This window comes from Fistularia commersonii, chromosome 17, assembly GCF_037954325.1.
Source record: "Fistularia commersonii isolate RoL2024-O1a breed Wild chromosome 17, RoL_Fcom_v1.0, whole genome shotgun sequence".
In the NCBI taxonomy this organism is placed as follows: Eukaryota; Metazoa; Chordata; class Actinopteri; order Syngnathiformes; family Fistulariidae; genus Fistularia; species Fistularia commersonii.
In genome coordinates, this window is record NC_141300.1 from 2,643,363 (window position 1) to 2,657,638 (window position 14,276).

At 47.7% G+C, this 14,276-nt stretch overlaps 1 protein-coding gene across 1 annotated transcript; it reads right to left on the reverse strand.

The window, feature by feature from the left end:
* Positions 1-11,328: 11,328 nt before the first annotated feature.
* On the reverse strand, positions 11,329-13,514 carry c17h15orf61 (chromosome 17 C15orf61 homolog). Its single transcript, XM_086163031.1, has 2 exons — positions 12,967-13,514; positions 11,329-12,871 (listed from the first exon to the last, which is right to left on the reverse strand). Exons 1-2 carry the CDS (start codon positions 13,319-13,321, stop codon positions 12,744-12,746), a joined length of 483 nt encoding a protein of 160 aa, XP_086019157.1. The 5' UTR covers positions 13,322-13,514; the 3' UTR covers positions 11,329-12,743.
* Between the last annotated feature and the right edge of the window lie 762 nt (positions 13,515-14,276).

A 14,276-nucleotide genomic window follows, 5' to 3' on the forward strand; every position in this document is an offset into this window, starting at 1 on the left:
TGCTGTCAGCGTTCATTTCAGCCACAGCGCTTAGAAGGAGCATCACCCAGAGGATATGGCAGCCTTCTATTCAGGCGCATTGATTGAGGAGTGTGTGTGTGTGTGTGTGTGTGTGTGTGTGTGTGTGTCGGGGGGGTCCGGCTGTCACGTCTTGTGTTGTGTGCTGTATTAAGCCGAAGGTCTGGAGGTCTATTTGCCCGAGTTTAGAGGGGACGCTGGGGGTGGGGGTCGGAGGGGGGCTTTTAATTGTCTCTTTGAGACTCGACTGTGCACAAGTAGCCGTGATAGGGTGGTGTTACGGGGGGGGGGGGGCTGTGAAATGGCAATCGCAGGGCGGCGCACCAGCGGCGGCCAACATACACAATCAGTCAGGATAAAGATCTCACACCCCGCAGGGGGAGGGGAGGGGATGAAAAATCAATACGGAACCACTCATTTTGGAGGGACATGCGTGTCACAGTCAATAGGAGTTAATAGGGCAGGTTGTTCGCTGGAGACAGGCGGCCTGCGAGGGCGGCCCATGCTGACAGCTTAATACATACTGAGTGGCAAGAAGGCCGCCGCCGCCGTGCACGCGCCAGCTGTGGGGCGGGAACCGATAGGCACGGGGAAAAGTTAATTGTAGAACAGAGGCGAAGGGACGAGCCGTCCGCTAATCGGAACCGACGCCGAGACCGTACATGTACGCGGAACTTGATGTGCGCTCGACGGGGAGTCGACAGGAAATAGTTAAACGGACTTCGAGTCAGGCCTCTGACGTCACGGACGGAGGAACCTCGGGTTTTTGGATCATATTTGGAATCCGGCTCCGAACCAGCCCTCGCTAACTGATAAACTCACAGGGTTTTCGCGTTACGCCGTTGTAGCAAAGTAGCAGTCGTGCATGCTAATCCTCTCATTATGGCTCGCAGAAACATTAAAGTGCTCATGCTAGTGGTGTTGAGAAGAATTTAAGAATTACAGTGGATCTGAGGAAGGAAATACTAGCTAAACGTGAGAGCAGTGACGGTGTCACGGATCTCGCAAAGCACAACGACAAGTCAACTATCTCTACGATCATGAAGAACAAAGATGCGCTGAAGACGCCTGATATGGCTAAAGGGGTAACTATGTTAACGCTGCAAAAGTCTTAGAAGAAGTAGAAAAGTTGCTGTTAGTTTGGATGAATGAAAGACATCTTGCTGGAGATAGCATGAGCATTAGCAAGGGTCTTGTATGTGAGAAGGGTTCACTTCTGGTGATTCAGCGAAGGAAATGGCGAGTACAAGTGCTAGCTAGAAGAGAAAGCTTTGGACTGATGCTAGCGGCCCGTCCCCAACCAAGCGTCTTCGCATGGTGGTGTATGCTAGCCACCCGTCCCCGACCGGGCTTCTCTCCCCTTCGGCTAATACTAGCCGCACGTCCTTGACTGGACTTCTTCACATGTCGGTGTATGCTAGCCGCTCGTTACGCCGTATGCTAGCAGCCTGTCCCTAACCGGGTTTCTCTCAAGTCCAGTATTCCACACCTGACCTTTCCTTACAAGTTCCTTGTTCCTAAGCCCGGAATTCTACTTTCCTCGTAAGTTCTTGAGGCTCCCACGACTATGGTCGCCTTCCATCGCAAGTTTCCGATGCTCTTGGGACTCCAATCGCCTTTCCTTGCAAGTTCCTGAGGCTCCGCGACTATGATCACCCTTTCTCGTAGGTTCTTCAGGCTCCAACGACTACTATTGTCTTTCTTCAAAAGCTCATGTTCTAGAGTCAAGAACTGCAAGTCTTGCCTTTCCTCGCAAGCTCCTCGTTCCCATCAGGCGATTGCCAAAAAACATGACAGAACACCAGAAACACTAATAACAAACCAATAATTAAGGTCATCTCAGTTCTTTCTCTATTTTTGCCACAAACAAAGCCACAAAAATAATTTCAGTAGAGTGCAGTAGGTAGTTTTGGGGCCGAAGATAGGATTGATTCAATGTGAAACTTTGGTTTGGTTTGTGAACTGAGTCAAAAAACAAATTAAATTCGTAAGCAGGGTCTATACAATTGATTTCCATTGATCATTTTTGTGTGATTTTGTTGTCAGCGCATTCAACTGTGTAAAGAGCAAAGTATTTCATAAGAATATTTCATTCATTTAGATCTAGGACGTGTTTTTTAAGTGTTCCCTTTATTTTTTTGAGCAGTGTATATATGTATATGACCCTAAATTGCTCAGACATGTGAATGAGAGGGTGAATGGTTGTTTGTCTATGCAGGATGCGTGAATGAGTGAATGAATGGTATTATATCTCCATATGTTTAGTTTAGTTTAAAAAGTTTATTAGGACAGTGTACAATTACATTAAGCACATAGGCAGAGATGTTTGTACCAGATTGTAGCTCGAAGCTAATTTCCATCTGTAGTCCTGGGAAGACAATACAAATATATGATGTGTGAATGAGTGAATGGTTGTATGTCAATATGCAGTGTATGACACGTGAATGAGTGAGTGAACGGATGAACATGTGGTCCTCTTACGGGTCCAGGGTGAACCCGACCTCGACCAATGACAGCTGGGTTGGGCTGCAGACTGTGGTATCAAATGTATGAATTAATGAATTAATGAATTATGTATATAAATATATATATTTCCTGTATCTGTACACACAAGCCAAAGGAAGTGGAAATTTACAGAGCCAACCCAGGTGAAGGTTTGCCTACCTGACTCCTCGGCGGTCCCTCAGCTCCAGGGTGGCTTTCCTCCATTTCCCCCCAGATGTTTGGAAAAAACTTCACCTTGCCGAGGATCCCCCCCAAACATGGAGAACCCGCCGGTAATGACTTAATTAATTGGGGTCTCGGGGTCACGCCGCCTGGTTCCGTAAAGAAGGATTCTCCTCTTAATTAGTGCGCATTAAGACCTACTTTGGAGTGATATCATCTCTTAATTTTTATCTGACTAATTAATAATTAATTACAACTGCAGGTTTGGGAGACAGTTCAGCCGCTCTGCTCCGTCCACGGTTTTAAAAATGGGAGATCAGGAGCGGCGAAGACAAGGGGGGGGTTCCTCCGCCGGAGGAACCGGGATTAGCGTTTTGACGCCGGCGTCGGACGGGGTTCTGAGTTCCGACAAAAGCGGCTGGCGAGCGGAGAAGCAAAAAGGGTCTTGGCTCCAATTGACATTTCAATAAGTGGAACAGAGTGCTGGCAATCCATTCCCAACTTTTCTGAAACAATTATTGCGAGGGTTCCTCGGGGCGGTGTGTGTTCCCCGGTCCCCGGAGCCCTGCCGCCTGGAACAGTAATTGACTAAATTGTAGAACACATCGGGGCCATTTACAAATTTGCCAAAAATGAATCGTTTAAAAATGAAATGAGGGTGACTCTCAAATTAGCAAGGAGTATGATTGAGATGTGGCTCTGGGAATTAAGGAGGTGATTTAGCGCTCGGCGGGGGGGGGGGGGCCGGAGTTACTCACCTCCTCGGCAGCTCCGGATCCTGGTTACATATCAACACACTCCCGGGCCAGACTCTGGGAACAAGGGAGGATGGACAGATGGACGAACGGAGGGAGGGAGGGAGGGAATAGAATACACAGATATACAATATACAGGGAAAGGATGGACATTTGCAAGGGATTAGAGCTGGGGCAGGCAAACTACTACGTGAATGATTGGATCAATGAATGTGGGACCTCAAATGGGAGATTATTTCTTTTTTGGAGCTATTTGACAACACATGAATGAGCTGGACGTGAAGCTACCGATTTGTGCGATGAAAAGTGAATTTCCGCTAAGTAGAGGCGTGATCATTTTGATGGTATTTACAGATATATTAACCCTCAACAAGGAGTATTATTTTTATTTTTTCAACAACAGTCAGCATCTTCTTGCTAATCTTGGGGTGTATATCAGACTTTTGGGTGGGTGCTCGTAGAATCAGACGAGTCTGATATGTACTGTTAACAATTTTTTTTTATTTTTTATATGTATCTTATTTTGTGGTGACCTGGCCAGTCTGTCAAATTTTAAAAATCAATGCGGCCCCTGAGCCAAAAAGTTTGCCCAACCCTGGTTTAGAGGGAGACGGACACAGGTGGAGATCCATACGTCAACAGACAGGTGGAAACATGCTCAAAAAAATACATGCAGTAGGGAGATATATATAGATAGATAGATGGATAGATAGATAGGTAGATAGATAGATATACAGATGAATGATTGATAGCTTGCTAGCTAGCTAGCTAGCTAGCTAGATAAATAGATAAACATACAGATGATGGACAGGCGGACAGATGATAGATAGATGGATAGATACTGTAGATACATAGACAGAAAAATAGATGTCTGTGCAAAACCCTTAGAGGCTCTGGGGTTCTGGTGTTGTTTCCACACCAGTCCACGTTGGTCACTGTTCCAAGCAACATCTACAGCACATGGATGGTAGTTCCTGTGTTTATCGTCTTTTTGGACCCCCTCCTTCCTCCTCCCTCCTCCTCCTCTTCAACCTCAGCACCAAGGAAATGGGTTGTAAGTGGCCATGAAGCTGCTGGTCCATCGTCCATCCACGGCCCCGCTTCCTTTCAGCCTGTCGAAATGAAGGACGGCTGTGAAATGAGGTGGCTGGGACCCCTCTGCGCTCCATGGGGTATTTTTCAATCCACAGTAAGATGATTTCTACATCCGGTTTGGGGCAAAAATTTAAAAATGAGGACATTGTCACAGTTCTGGATGCTGTGGAATCATTGAATGATTGACAGGTGACATGAAAAAGGGAAAAAGCTATGAATGAGAGGGTGAATGAATGGGTATCATTATATGACACATGAACGAGAGGGTGAATGCCATACATGATGTGTAAATGAATAAGAATAATAAGAACAAGAACAACTTTATTTATCCTGAAGGAAATTGTTGTGCCAGAGTTTCAAGTAAAACATAACAACAATAGATAATAGTAGGAAGGAGGGAGAATAAGAAATACAAATAAAATATAAAGTGTCAAAGTTAAGGCTAAAAAGTGTTTTAAGGTCTTAAAAAGCGCAAAGATTTGAATATTCCCTTCGGCTGAAGGAAGAGGAATTAAAAAGTCTGAATGAGTGAATGTTGTTTGTCTCGATACGACTTGTGAATGAATGAGTGAATGGTTGTGTGTCTCTATATACAGGTGAATGAGAGGATGAAAGGTTGTATATCATTAGATGACATATAAATGAGAGGGTGAATGAATGAGTGAATGCTCATATGTCTTTATACGATTTGTGAATGAAGGAGTGAACGGTTGTATGTCTATATGACCTGTGAATGAATGAGTGAATGGTTGTGTCTCTGCATGACGGGTGAATGAGAGGCTGAATGGTCATATGTCTATATATGACATATGAGCGAATGAACGAACGGTCGTATGTCAATAGTTGTACATCCCTTTACGCCGTGCAAACGGCATTTTTAACGGTCGAGGGTGAACTCCGTTCAGAGCCGGAGCTCTGAACGTGATGTACTTCCCCTCCGTGCAGACAGGGGGCGCTAACGCCGAGCCCACGACCTCTCCGAGTCATTTTTGTTTAATTGAAAAAAAAAAAAAAAGGTTACTTTTCGATCGGTGCTTCGCGGCGCCTCTGGGGTGACACTCCGGCCTCGCCGCCGCTGCAAGGACCTCTGCGGTTTCCATGGTACCGGCTCCCCATGTTAATTACCTTCTCAGGTAGCACCCTGAAAAAATAAAAATAGTAGCCGGGCCGGCGGTGTCCCACCAGAGGACGGCGGCGGTGATAGCGATATGGCGAGCGTGGAGGTGTCCTGCTTCGCCACTGTCAACTCTGCGCACCGCTGAGTCCGGCCATTAGGCGGCATGATGGGCTTTTTTTTTTTTTTTCCCCCCCCCCCCTCCTTTCCAGCCCATTTCCTCTGGTCCAAATAGCACAAAGACGCTATTCTGGTTGGATAGCAGGGACTTGGACTGAGTAATCAGGAGGGTGAAACTGTAACTATTACGGCGGCACCTCTGGGATCGCCGCGCATAACGGGCGTGTCGGGGAGAGGAAAAATAGAAGAAAAAAAAAAAAAACACGGCAGGTTTTCTGGAGGGCGAAGTGTTTAAAGTGTGCGCTCTCGGCTCCGACATCTGCTTTTAATTACTCAATTAGCGCCGCAACTTCGCCTCCTTGACGTTCATCCAAATGGCAAATCGTAGCCGGAAGTGGTTTTTTGGGGAGGAGGGGTGACAAATGCTCCCGCCGCAACGCACATGGATGTTTAACTAATTGAACCAATTAAAAGGAGGGAACCTCTGTGTTCTTTTTTATTTTGTGGCGAGAGCAGGAGCGGGGGCTGCGGCGCCACAACCCTCCGGGTAGACACTGTGACACGCCTGATGTGGAGCCCCTCCTCGATCCCCCACAGCTTGATCACAAACCCAAGCCTGGGGACATTTCGGCAGACAAAAAGGCCGTCTCCGGGTTCCACTTCAACCAGGACAAGGCGGTAATTTAAAAAGCGCCGGCGGCGGCGGCGGCTGGCACCGCGTGGGTCTCGGGAATCAGCCCGGTTTGTTTTTACTCTCAAGGTGTTCGCAGAAACAAGGTTCTTCTGTTTAGCGCTCCACTTAAACCCGCCAGGTGTCCTGGAATCAGGATAATGATGTTTGATATCCTGATATTTCCTTTTTTCTTTCTTTCTGTTGGTCTAAACTTATTCACACACACACACACACACACACACACAGCCACGCCCAGATGCCATGCAAGGTGCTAAGCATACAACTGGGAGCAACTCAGTATGTTGTCCAAGGACACTTCAAGCAGACAGAAGTCGAGAATCAAACTGCTAACCTTTTGATAGCAGTACTCACACTTTTGTTAGTGTTGCTACACTTTAACGACAACACTTACGAGCTACCGCGTCAAGGAATTCTGTAATTTTTATTTATTTCACTGCAACCTGACTTCAAAGCACCTCCAGGGGTGAAATCCAAGCACCCTAACAGTTGAAGCCTAGTGTTTCATTCGCACTTGTGTGTTGTTTTTTTTTTTATTTTAACGAAGAGCTAGCGTTGCCCCGCTAGTGTTAAACCGGACGTGGAGAGGGAAAAAAAAAAAAAAAAAAAGAGTGATTGTCCCCCCGCGGTGGTGATTTCCTGCATGCTATGGATGCATAAATAAACATAGGCATAAATACACAGAGGACACTGACTGGGACCGGCTGGCCAAGTGGGGCAGCTGTTATTAAAAGGGCTATTTATCACTGTCACCCCTCTCAGGATCCATCCCTCTCTGCCCTCCGGCGATGTCACCGGGCCGCCGAGGAACAATGTGGATCATCCAGCCCAACCTGCTGCCTCCAAGACACACACACACACACACACACACACACACACACACACACTGTACACAAAGCAAACATGCCAGCTTTTATCTGCATACCGTTCCAGACTCGACCGCCCTTTCCATGACTTGGCTAAAAATATATTTAACACAAAAAAAAAAAAAAAAAACACAACCTTGCTTGTTTCGATTCCCGGCGAATATAAATATATAAAGAAACACGGCTCCGCTGCACACTTGTTCATTTTCCACTCTGTTACTTTATCGATTGCCGCCACAATTATCCACTTTTCTGAAGCACTGCATTAAGTGAATTCCCCCTTTGTTGGACAATAAGTACAGGAGGTTGGAGGAGTCATGCTATTCTTCAGCCTGGGGGGACGAGTCTACTTCTCCCGTACCCTCTTCGTCATTAGCGAGGAGATACACAGCACACACACTCAATTAGTCCGCCTCGGCTCGGGGAGGCGCCTCCTTTCCATCCGGCCCGGCGCTATAACTTCAGAGGGCCAGAGATTAGATTATCGAGCGGCGCGGCTGGCCTCGCCGAGGCTTGGGGTCCAATTAAAGCCGGCTAAGTTTGCATCTACGGGCCGTAAAAGTTGGAAAAACAGTAAAATTTGTGCGGAAGACCGGCGATGCTTTAGGAGAGGGGGAGGGAGCGGGGATGTAAATAAGCGAGGCTCCGCTGGACTGAAAAATCGTTGCCGCTGGCGTTTTGCCTGCACGATAGATCATACACACCTTTACAGGACGGACGCACTAAACCACCACACACACACGAGCCGGTTTCAGTTTCTTTTTTCCTGCAAACCCCCTCCCCCCCCCCTCGTCTCCGCGTGCTGACGGCCGCATCCATAAACCGCTCGCACATGGCAATCCACTCATGGTTAATGAAGTGCTTACTTAACCAATTTAAACCCTTAATTCCTATTAATTCGACATAATAGCCGCTCGCTCCTTTCCTCGCCGCCTCCCCCTTCAGCCACCACAAACCCCTAGAAAGAGTCGACCCCGGCAAATTCAATATTCTTTGATAAATATGTAACAGTATGTATATGGCCGTTGAAAATGCATAACCCCCGTGTAAGACCCCCATCAAGGCCGCTTTACACCTGTATTACATTTCTCCCTCCATCAGCAGCTTTTCTGCGGTGCCGGCCTCCCACGAGGTGGGAACCATTTGCAGAGGAAGGGGGGGTTTGGACCGCAGCTCATTTGCAGAGAGATTGGAGATCACGCCACATCAGGAGAGGCACGCCGTGCGTTTTTCGGAGAAACGGAATTGATTTATTCCACATTGGCGTGTTTGAGGTGACCCCCCCCCCACCCCCCTTTAGGACTGGGCGGCATACAAAGCGTCCCGATATAGAAAACGTGCAGGATTTTACTCCTCTTTTTTACCACGTGTAACGCGGTGTGTTAACATTAGCCGAAACAAAGACAAGCCAGACAAAGAAATAAATATTTCGACTCCATTTGGGCCGCGGGTGGGGGGGCAACTGGAGCGGAGCCCGTGGCCAGAGGAGCCCGACTGCACGCCGGCGGGGGGTAAAAGACGGCCCCGGGCTACGGAGGCCGTCTGTTTTTTTAATGAGCTGAAACTTTAAATACCGCGTCATACATAACGGAAAGGGGATAGTTCATTTAACCCTCCCCATACGGGGAAAACAAAACTATTAAAATCCGCTCGCCTGCTAATGTCAACACTGAGCATTAAGTATGAAGGAAACGGAAGTGATGGAGCTGCGGCGGCGGGAGGGGGGGGGCGGCTGGCGGTGATGGTTGGGAAACAATAATCAGCTCCAATGAGAAGGAATGAGGAGAAATAAAGGGGAAAAAAAAAACAGGAAGATGAGAGCGGGCGCCAGAGGGTGTCAAGGGTCTGGCAGTGACGGATACAGTTTACACAAACAGCACGGCAGCGGCGGATCCATCGCTCTTTAAACGCAAAGTACAGTGGGAGTCGGAGGAAACGTCGCACGAGATTCTTCTTCTCTTTTAATTCCCGGTGAATTCGGCCATGGAGTGAGAGGTTCCCAGCAGGGGAGGACGAGTGGAGGGAAAAGGATGATCGACAGACGCCTCAGCCACCCACTGACTGCAGCTCGGGCGCTGTGATCGACACAGCAGGCGCGGCCTTTCAGTACTTTCGGAGCATGTCACACACACACACACACACACACACACACACACACACACACACACACGCACACACACACACACACACACACTCGTGCATGCTTGACGGTTAGGGAAACACCCAAAGCCCCTTTCTCCATTCAACTCTCAGTGTCTAGTTTCCCCCTTTTATTTTAAAAATATAAAAATATACAGTGTCCTTCCACTTAGATTCCCTTGTCTACTTGTAACCCAATTGGTCTATTCCAGACATTCTTGCAGAACTTCTGGATCCACCCCGACAAATCGAAGGCGCCAAACACTTGTCCACTATCACTTTCAATGAACACACATCAATGCTCACTCATTGTTTACACTGCATATGTAGAGGGGCGGGGCTTAACCTGGATGGGTCAGCTGTCAATCACACAGACATCCAAACAGTCACCGTGTTGTTCACATCTACGGACAATTTATTCGACGATGAACCCGCCGCCTTTTTCCGTCCGACAAACATTCACACACTAAATAACTGTAAACCTCTGGATCAGACATCAGACTCTGGATCAGACTGGATCCAAACCTGAACTGTCTGCTTCAGCGAGGAATCCGGATTGTAATGAGATTCCACGTGTCAGACGTCTGATCAAAATAGAAAAAAAAAAAAAAAAAAAAAAAAAAAAGAATAAAACAGTGCCATTATCGTGACAGCGCCGTGCCGCCAAACCCGGTGCCGGATTGCACCTCAAGTGCTGTCTTCGGCGCAATGTGACTGATGGCTGCGGTCCCCCTGCTGCTAGCGGCTCGCCAATGATAACCTCGCGAGCATTAGCCGCGGGGGGGCGTCGGGACCATAATTGCTTCTGCCCAAATGACGGACGGACAGAGGAAAAACAAACAGCGGCGCTTGTCCTGCCGGATAACGGACAAGCGGCTGTTTCCGAAGAAACGCCCGAACTTCTTTGTTTACACCCGGCAACATCTTTGGCTAATTGGGGGCGATAATTAGCCCCCTGAGATCTGATTGGCAAATTTAGCCTTAGCACCACACATTTAATCCCGGCACTTGTTCTCTCCTTAGTTACCTAAATTCTAAACAGCTCAAGTATTTAAAGATTTCTCCCAGACAAAACTTATTAGCATCTTCAGCTTTGCAATTAAACTTGCCAAACAGGGAGCGTTCATTACCACGTTCCGCGAGTAATTCAGCCGCCGCCGCTGCCGTGCAGGGCTAGCCACGGCTATTAAAAAACATCAATCTCGCTGCAAAGGCAGGAGTTTTGTTCGCTTTACACCGTCAGACATCCGAGCCACCGAGCTTCCGCGTGTAACGGTACGCCGCCTGCGGCCTCCCCTGCAGCGGAGATACACTCGGAGGCTGAGCCCTCTGTAAGCAAATACAGCGCCCTTGCACGCCGCGCGGTTCGGGTTTCGCCGACCCCCGTCGTCCGCTTCGTCGCGTCTGGCCGCACAGCTGTAACGCCGCGGCGCGCAGGGGGGGTCAAAGGGTCAACGAGTAATTAAGACACGGTTGCCTGAGCATTCCCCGCGCACTTTCTGAGTCCCGATGAAAGGCTGGAAATGAAAGGAGGCGGATTTCTTTGGCGCAGCCTGATACCAGGGATCGGATTCTCCTAAGTGTGTCTAAATGTTCCCTGTTCAGGGCAATTATAATGATTACGGCAGTGCCGTGTCATCGGGCTGTTTAGGGAGGATGCAGGACCCCGTTTCTGCACCAGGCGCTCAGATAAATCTTTTTCTAAGATGTAACATGGACAGTGTGGAAGTTTTTAATCTGTTGGGCCGCGTCAGTCACCAGTGAGCTGACGTCAGAGGTTTAAATATTAACATCGATAATCCAGAGGCTACACGGTTACACCTCACGTGTATTTAAGGAAACAAACAAAACAATGAAGACAAATTAATGCCTTGGAGCTGCCACTTGCTCCTTTTCTTATTTATTGCACATCTCAGATTGGAAACCCAGTTTCCATCTTTATTATTCTACAAATAAAATCCAGCGTACAAACAAATATAGGCTCATTATTGAATTCATTTCCTGGTTTGTGCCGTCTTGAAACTCATTTTTAGGCCGTTGCAAACGACAACAAGAGTCAATCTTCATTATCTAATTGTAAATCACATATACATTCACAGACCGGTGATCTTACATTATTCTTTCAATGACTCCGAAAGCAGCGCTTTAAGAAAAATAACTCTGCCCCGGGTTAAATTTTCTCTCATCAGACACGCAACCGTAACAAACTCAGGAAGAACCGGGGTGTGTGTGTGTGTGTTTGTTCCTATTTCGGCCTCCTGGTGCAAATGGGAGGGGGTGGGGGGTCAAAAGGTGCATTGATTTACATGTACAACAAGAAATTATTCACCCCCTCCTCCTTCCATCCCTTTGCGGCTTAAAAAACGGAGAGGCCAGAGCAGGAAAATTGAGGTCGCTGATAAATGCTATTAGCGGGAGATGCTGAGGGGCGAGAAAAATCAATATGGCAGTTTGTCAGCCTGCCTCTCAGAGACAGCGGGGCTCTGCGGCAGCGGGCGAGCCTGCCCCGTCAGCACAGCATATTACCAGAAATCAAAGGCCGAGGAAGGCCTGAAGGAAGGGATGCGCACGTCTTCGCACCGAGGCCACACTTTGGTAATTAAAGGCTATTTTATCAGACCTGTCTTGTCACTTGTTTGGCCCCCAACACACACTCCAACGCTATTGACTATCTGCTGCATGGAGAGTGATCACTAAATTACCTTTAAATAAATTAGTTGGTGTTATTTAGATTCTTGCATTTGTCACGCAAAATGAACCGGCAGCGTATGGCGGCTGAGAAAACAAACGACGCCGGGGCGTATTGTTTGTGTTAATTATTAAAAGTTGAGGTCAGCTGAAGAAAATGTGTAATTTGCCAGCGCATGTGTGTCGGTGTCGGCCTGAGAGTCTGTGAGACGCTCGATATTCTTGCAATTTACCTCAAATGCATGTTCGTGAGCGAAGAAAAAAAAATAAAAAAGAACATGAGTTATTGCGCCGTCAGTGTATTCCTGCAGAAATCCTAAACTTTCATGCATTTTTTATGTTTAGTTGGCCCTCTGAATAAACACAGCCAGGATTATGTGTCAGTGTAATAACATGCATAAGTGACTCCTCCATTTGCAACGTGAATCCTTTAATTATTGAGGAGAAATGAAGCCGCGTGGCTAGACGACAGCAGGGAGAATGACACTTTTGTCCGCAGGTCCGGCAGAACACCTCCCGGTAAAATGTTGTCAAATATTGTCAGGGATAAAAAAGAAACTTGATTTAAAGTGGTCCCAGTGCTTCGTGGGTCAATACTGCGCACCTTCTTCTTCCTTGTAGGCAAAATAGAGCGTAACTGGACCGGCGCTCGTCTGGACCGTTTCCGAAGCGCCCACCACCATCCAGCAACCGATACCGTAGGCCAAACAGGGGAGACCTGCAAAATGTGGGCACGCTACTTAGTACTCACCGGGTGGCACTTGTGAATTTAACTGGCAAATCGAATATACTGGAGGCTTGAGGCCCACTAACCTAGATTAATAACCTTCAACGCGGTGAAAAACCTGTCCTCAAAGTCCAGGTTCTGCAGGGGTGCTTTGGTACAGTGGTACTTGATAAAGGGGAAACAGCCTGTTCTCAGGATGTGGTAGTTGGACCCCTGGACCGTCCAGTTGAAGTTGGACAGGCCGAACTGATCGTTGTGGACGGCGGAGTAGCGGATGCAGAAGGACGTCCACGGCGGCAGGTTCCGCTGCAGCAGGTGCTGGGTCAGCACTTCCGAGGCGGCGGGCCGCGGGACCGTCCGGCCGAGCGTCCGGGGCAAGAAGGCGATTTTGAGAAAACCGACATGTGCCTTTTTCAGCAGCTCCTTTAAAACGCGATACATATTTGTTTTGAAATAAAAGAGCCCCGCCGGCGCGGATGTAAACAAACACCAGGCTAGCTTAAAGTGAAACGTAGCCGCATGATAAACAAGTTAAGCTAGCTTGACTGGCTGAACCGCGGCTACCGAGCTAGCGGTCTAAAAGCGACGCCGCTAATACGCAAAAGCATTTTGTATTACAAAAAAAAAAAAAAAATAGAAACATCGATTCATATCACGGGAGAGGTATGAGTGAACAGCTAACCTGGAGCTGCGGTTGTGCGTGTCTCTCCGACCCCCGGTCCGTCTGCTTCAGTCCTTCGGGTGGAAACGCGGCTCCTTACGACAGTTCCGGTTCCGGTTCCGGTTCCGGCGCAGCTGCACTTTTTAAATCCACTCCTGCGGTTCTGGTGTTTACAGTCCAAGTTATTTAATAGCACTATACAACATTTCCAATTTGCGGCTACATTAGGAATTTATTTCTCCCTCCCAGTCCACTTTGAACATTTTAATGCCACTACTCCTCTCCACAGCTGAGCTAAAATACAACAGCTGAAATCTGCATTATCAGGTGCAGTGATTCAATACCGATTAGCATCCAAAGACAGAAGGTTTGCTCTTTACATGCATCAAAGTAATGCACGGCAACAGGATTGCATTCGGTCTAAAAATATATATATTGTAGTGTAGTGTTTGAGTCAGGAAAAACACCAGGTTGAAGGTTAAATGTCCGTTTCATAAGCAATAGCTGTTGTTGGCCATAGCCACGCCATACAAGCCTGCAATACAACTCTGTTCCCGCTCAATTCCAGGTAAAAAAAAAAAGGAGAATTGCTTGCGCCCTCAACCACACCCACAAAAATCCGTGCAACGCCAAAAGCACACAGAAAACAAGTATCGACAAAAAAAAACAACTTTGTGACTCACTACAATATATACATGTGCCCTGACTGTATGCAGCCTGCAGGCTTGTCAAACT

Coding starts and splice junctions, on each gene's coding strand:
- c17h15orf61 (XM_086163031.1), bottom strand. CDS start 13,321: ATGTATCGCGTTTTAAAGGAGCTGCTGAAAAAGGCACATGTCGGTTTT. Junction 12,872..12,966: donor GTTGAAGGTTATTAATCTAG/GTTAGTGGGCCT, acceptor CACATTTTGCAG/GTCTCCCCTGTTTGGCCTAC.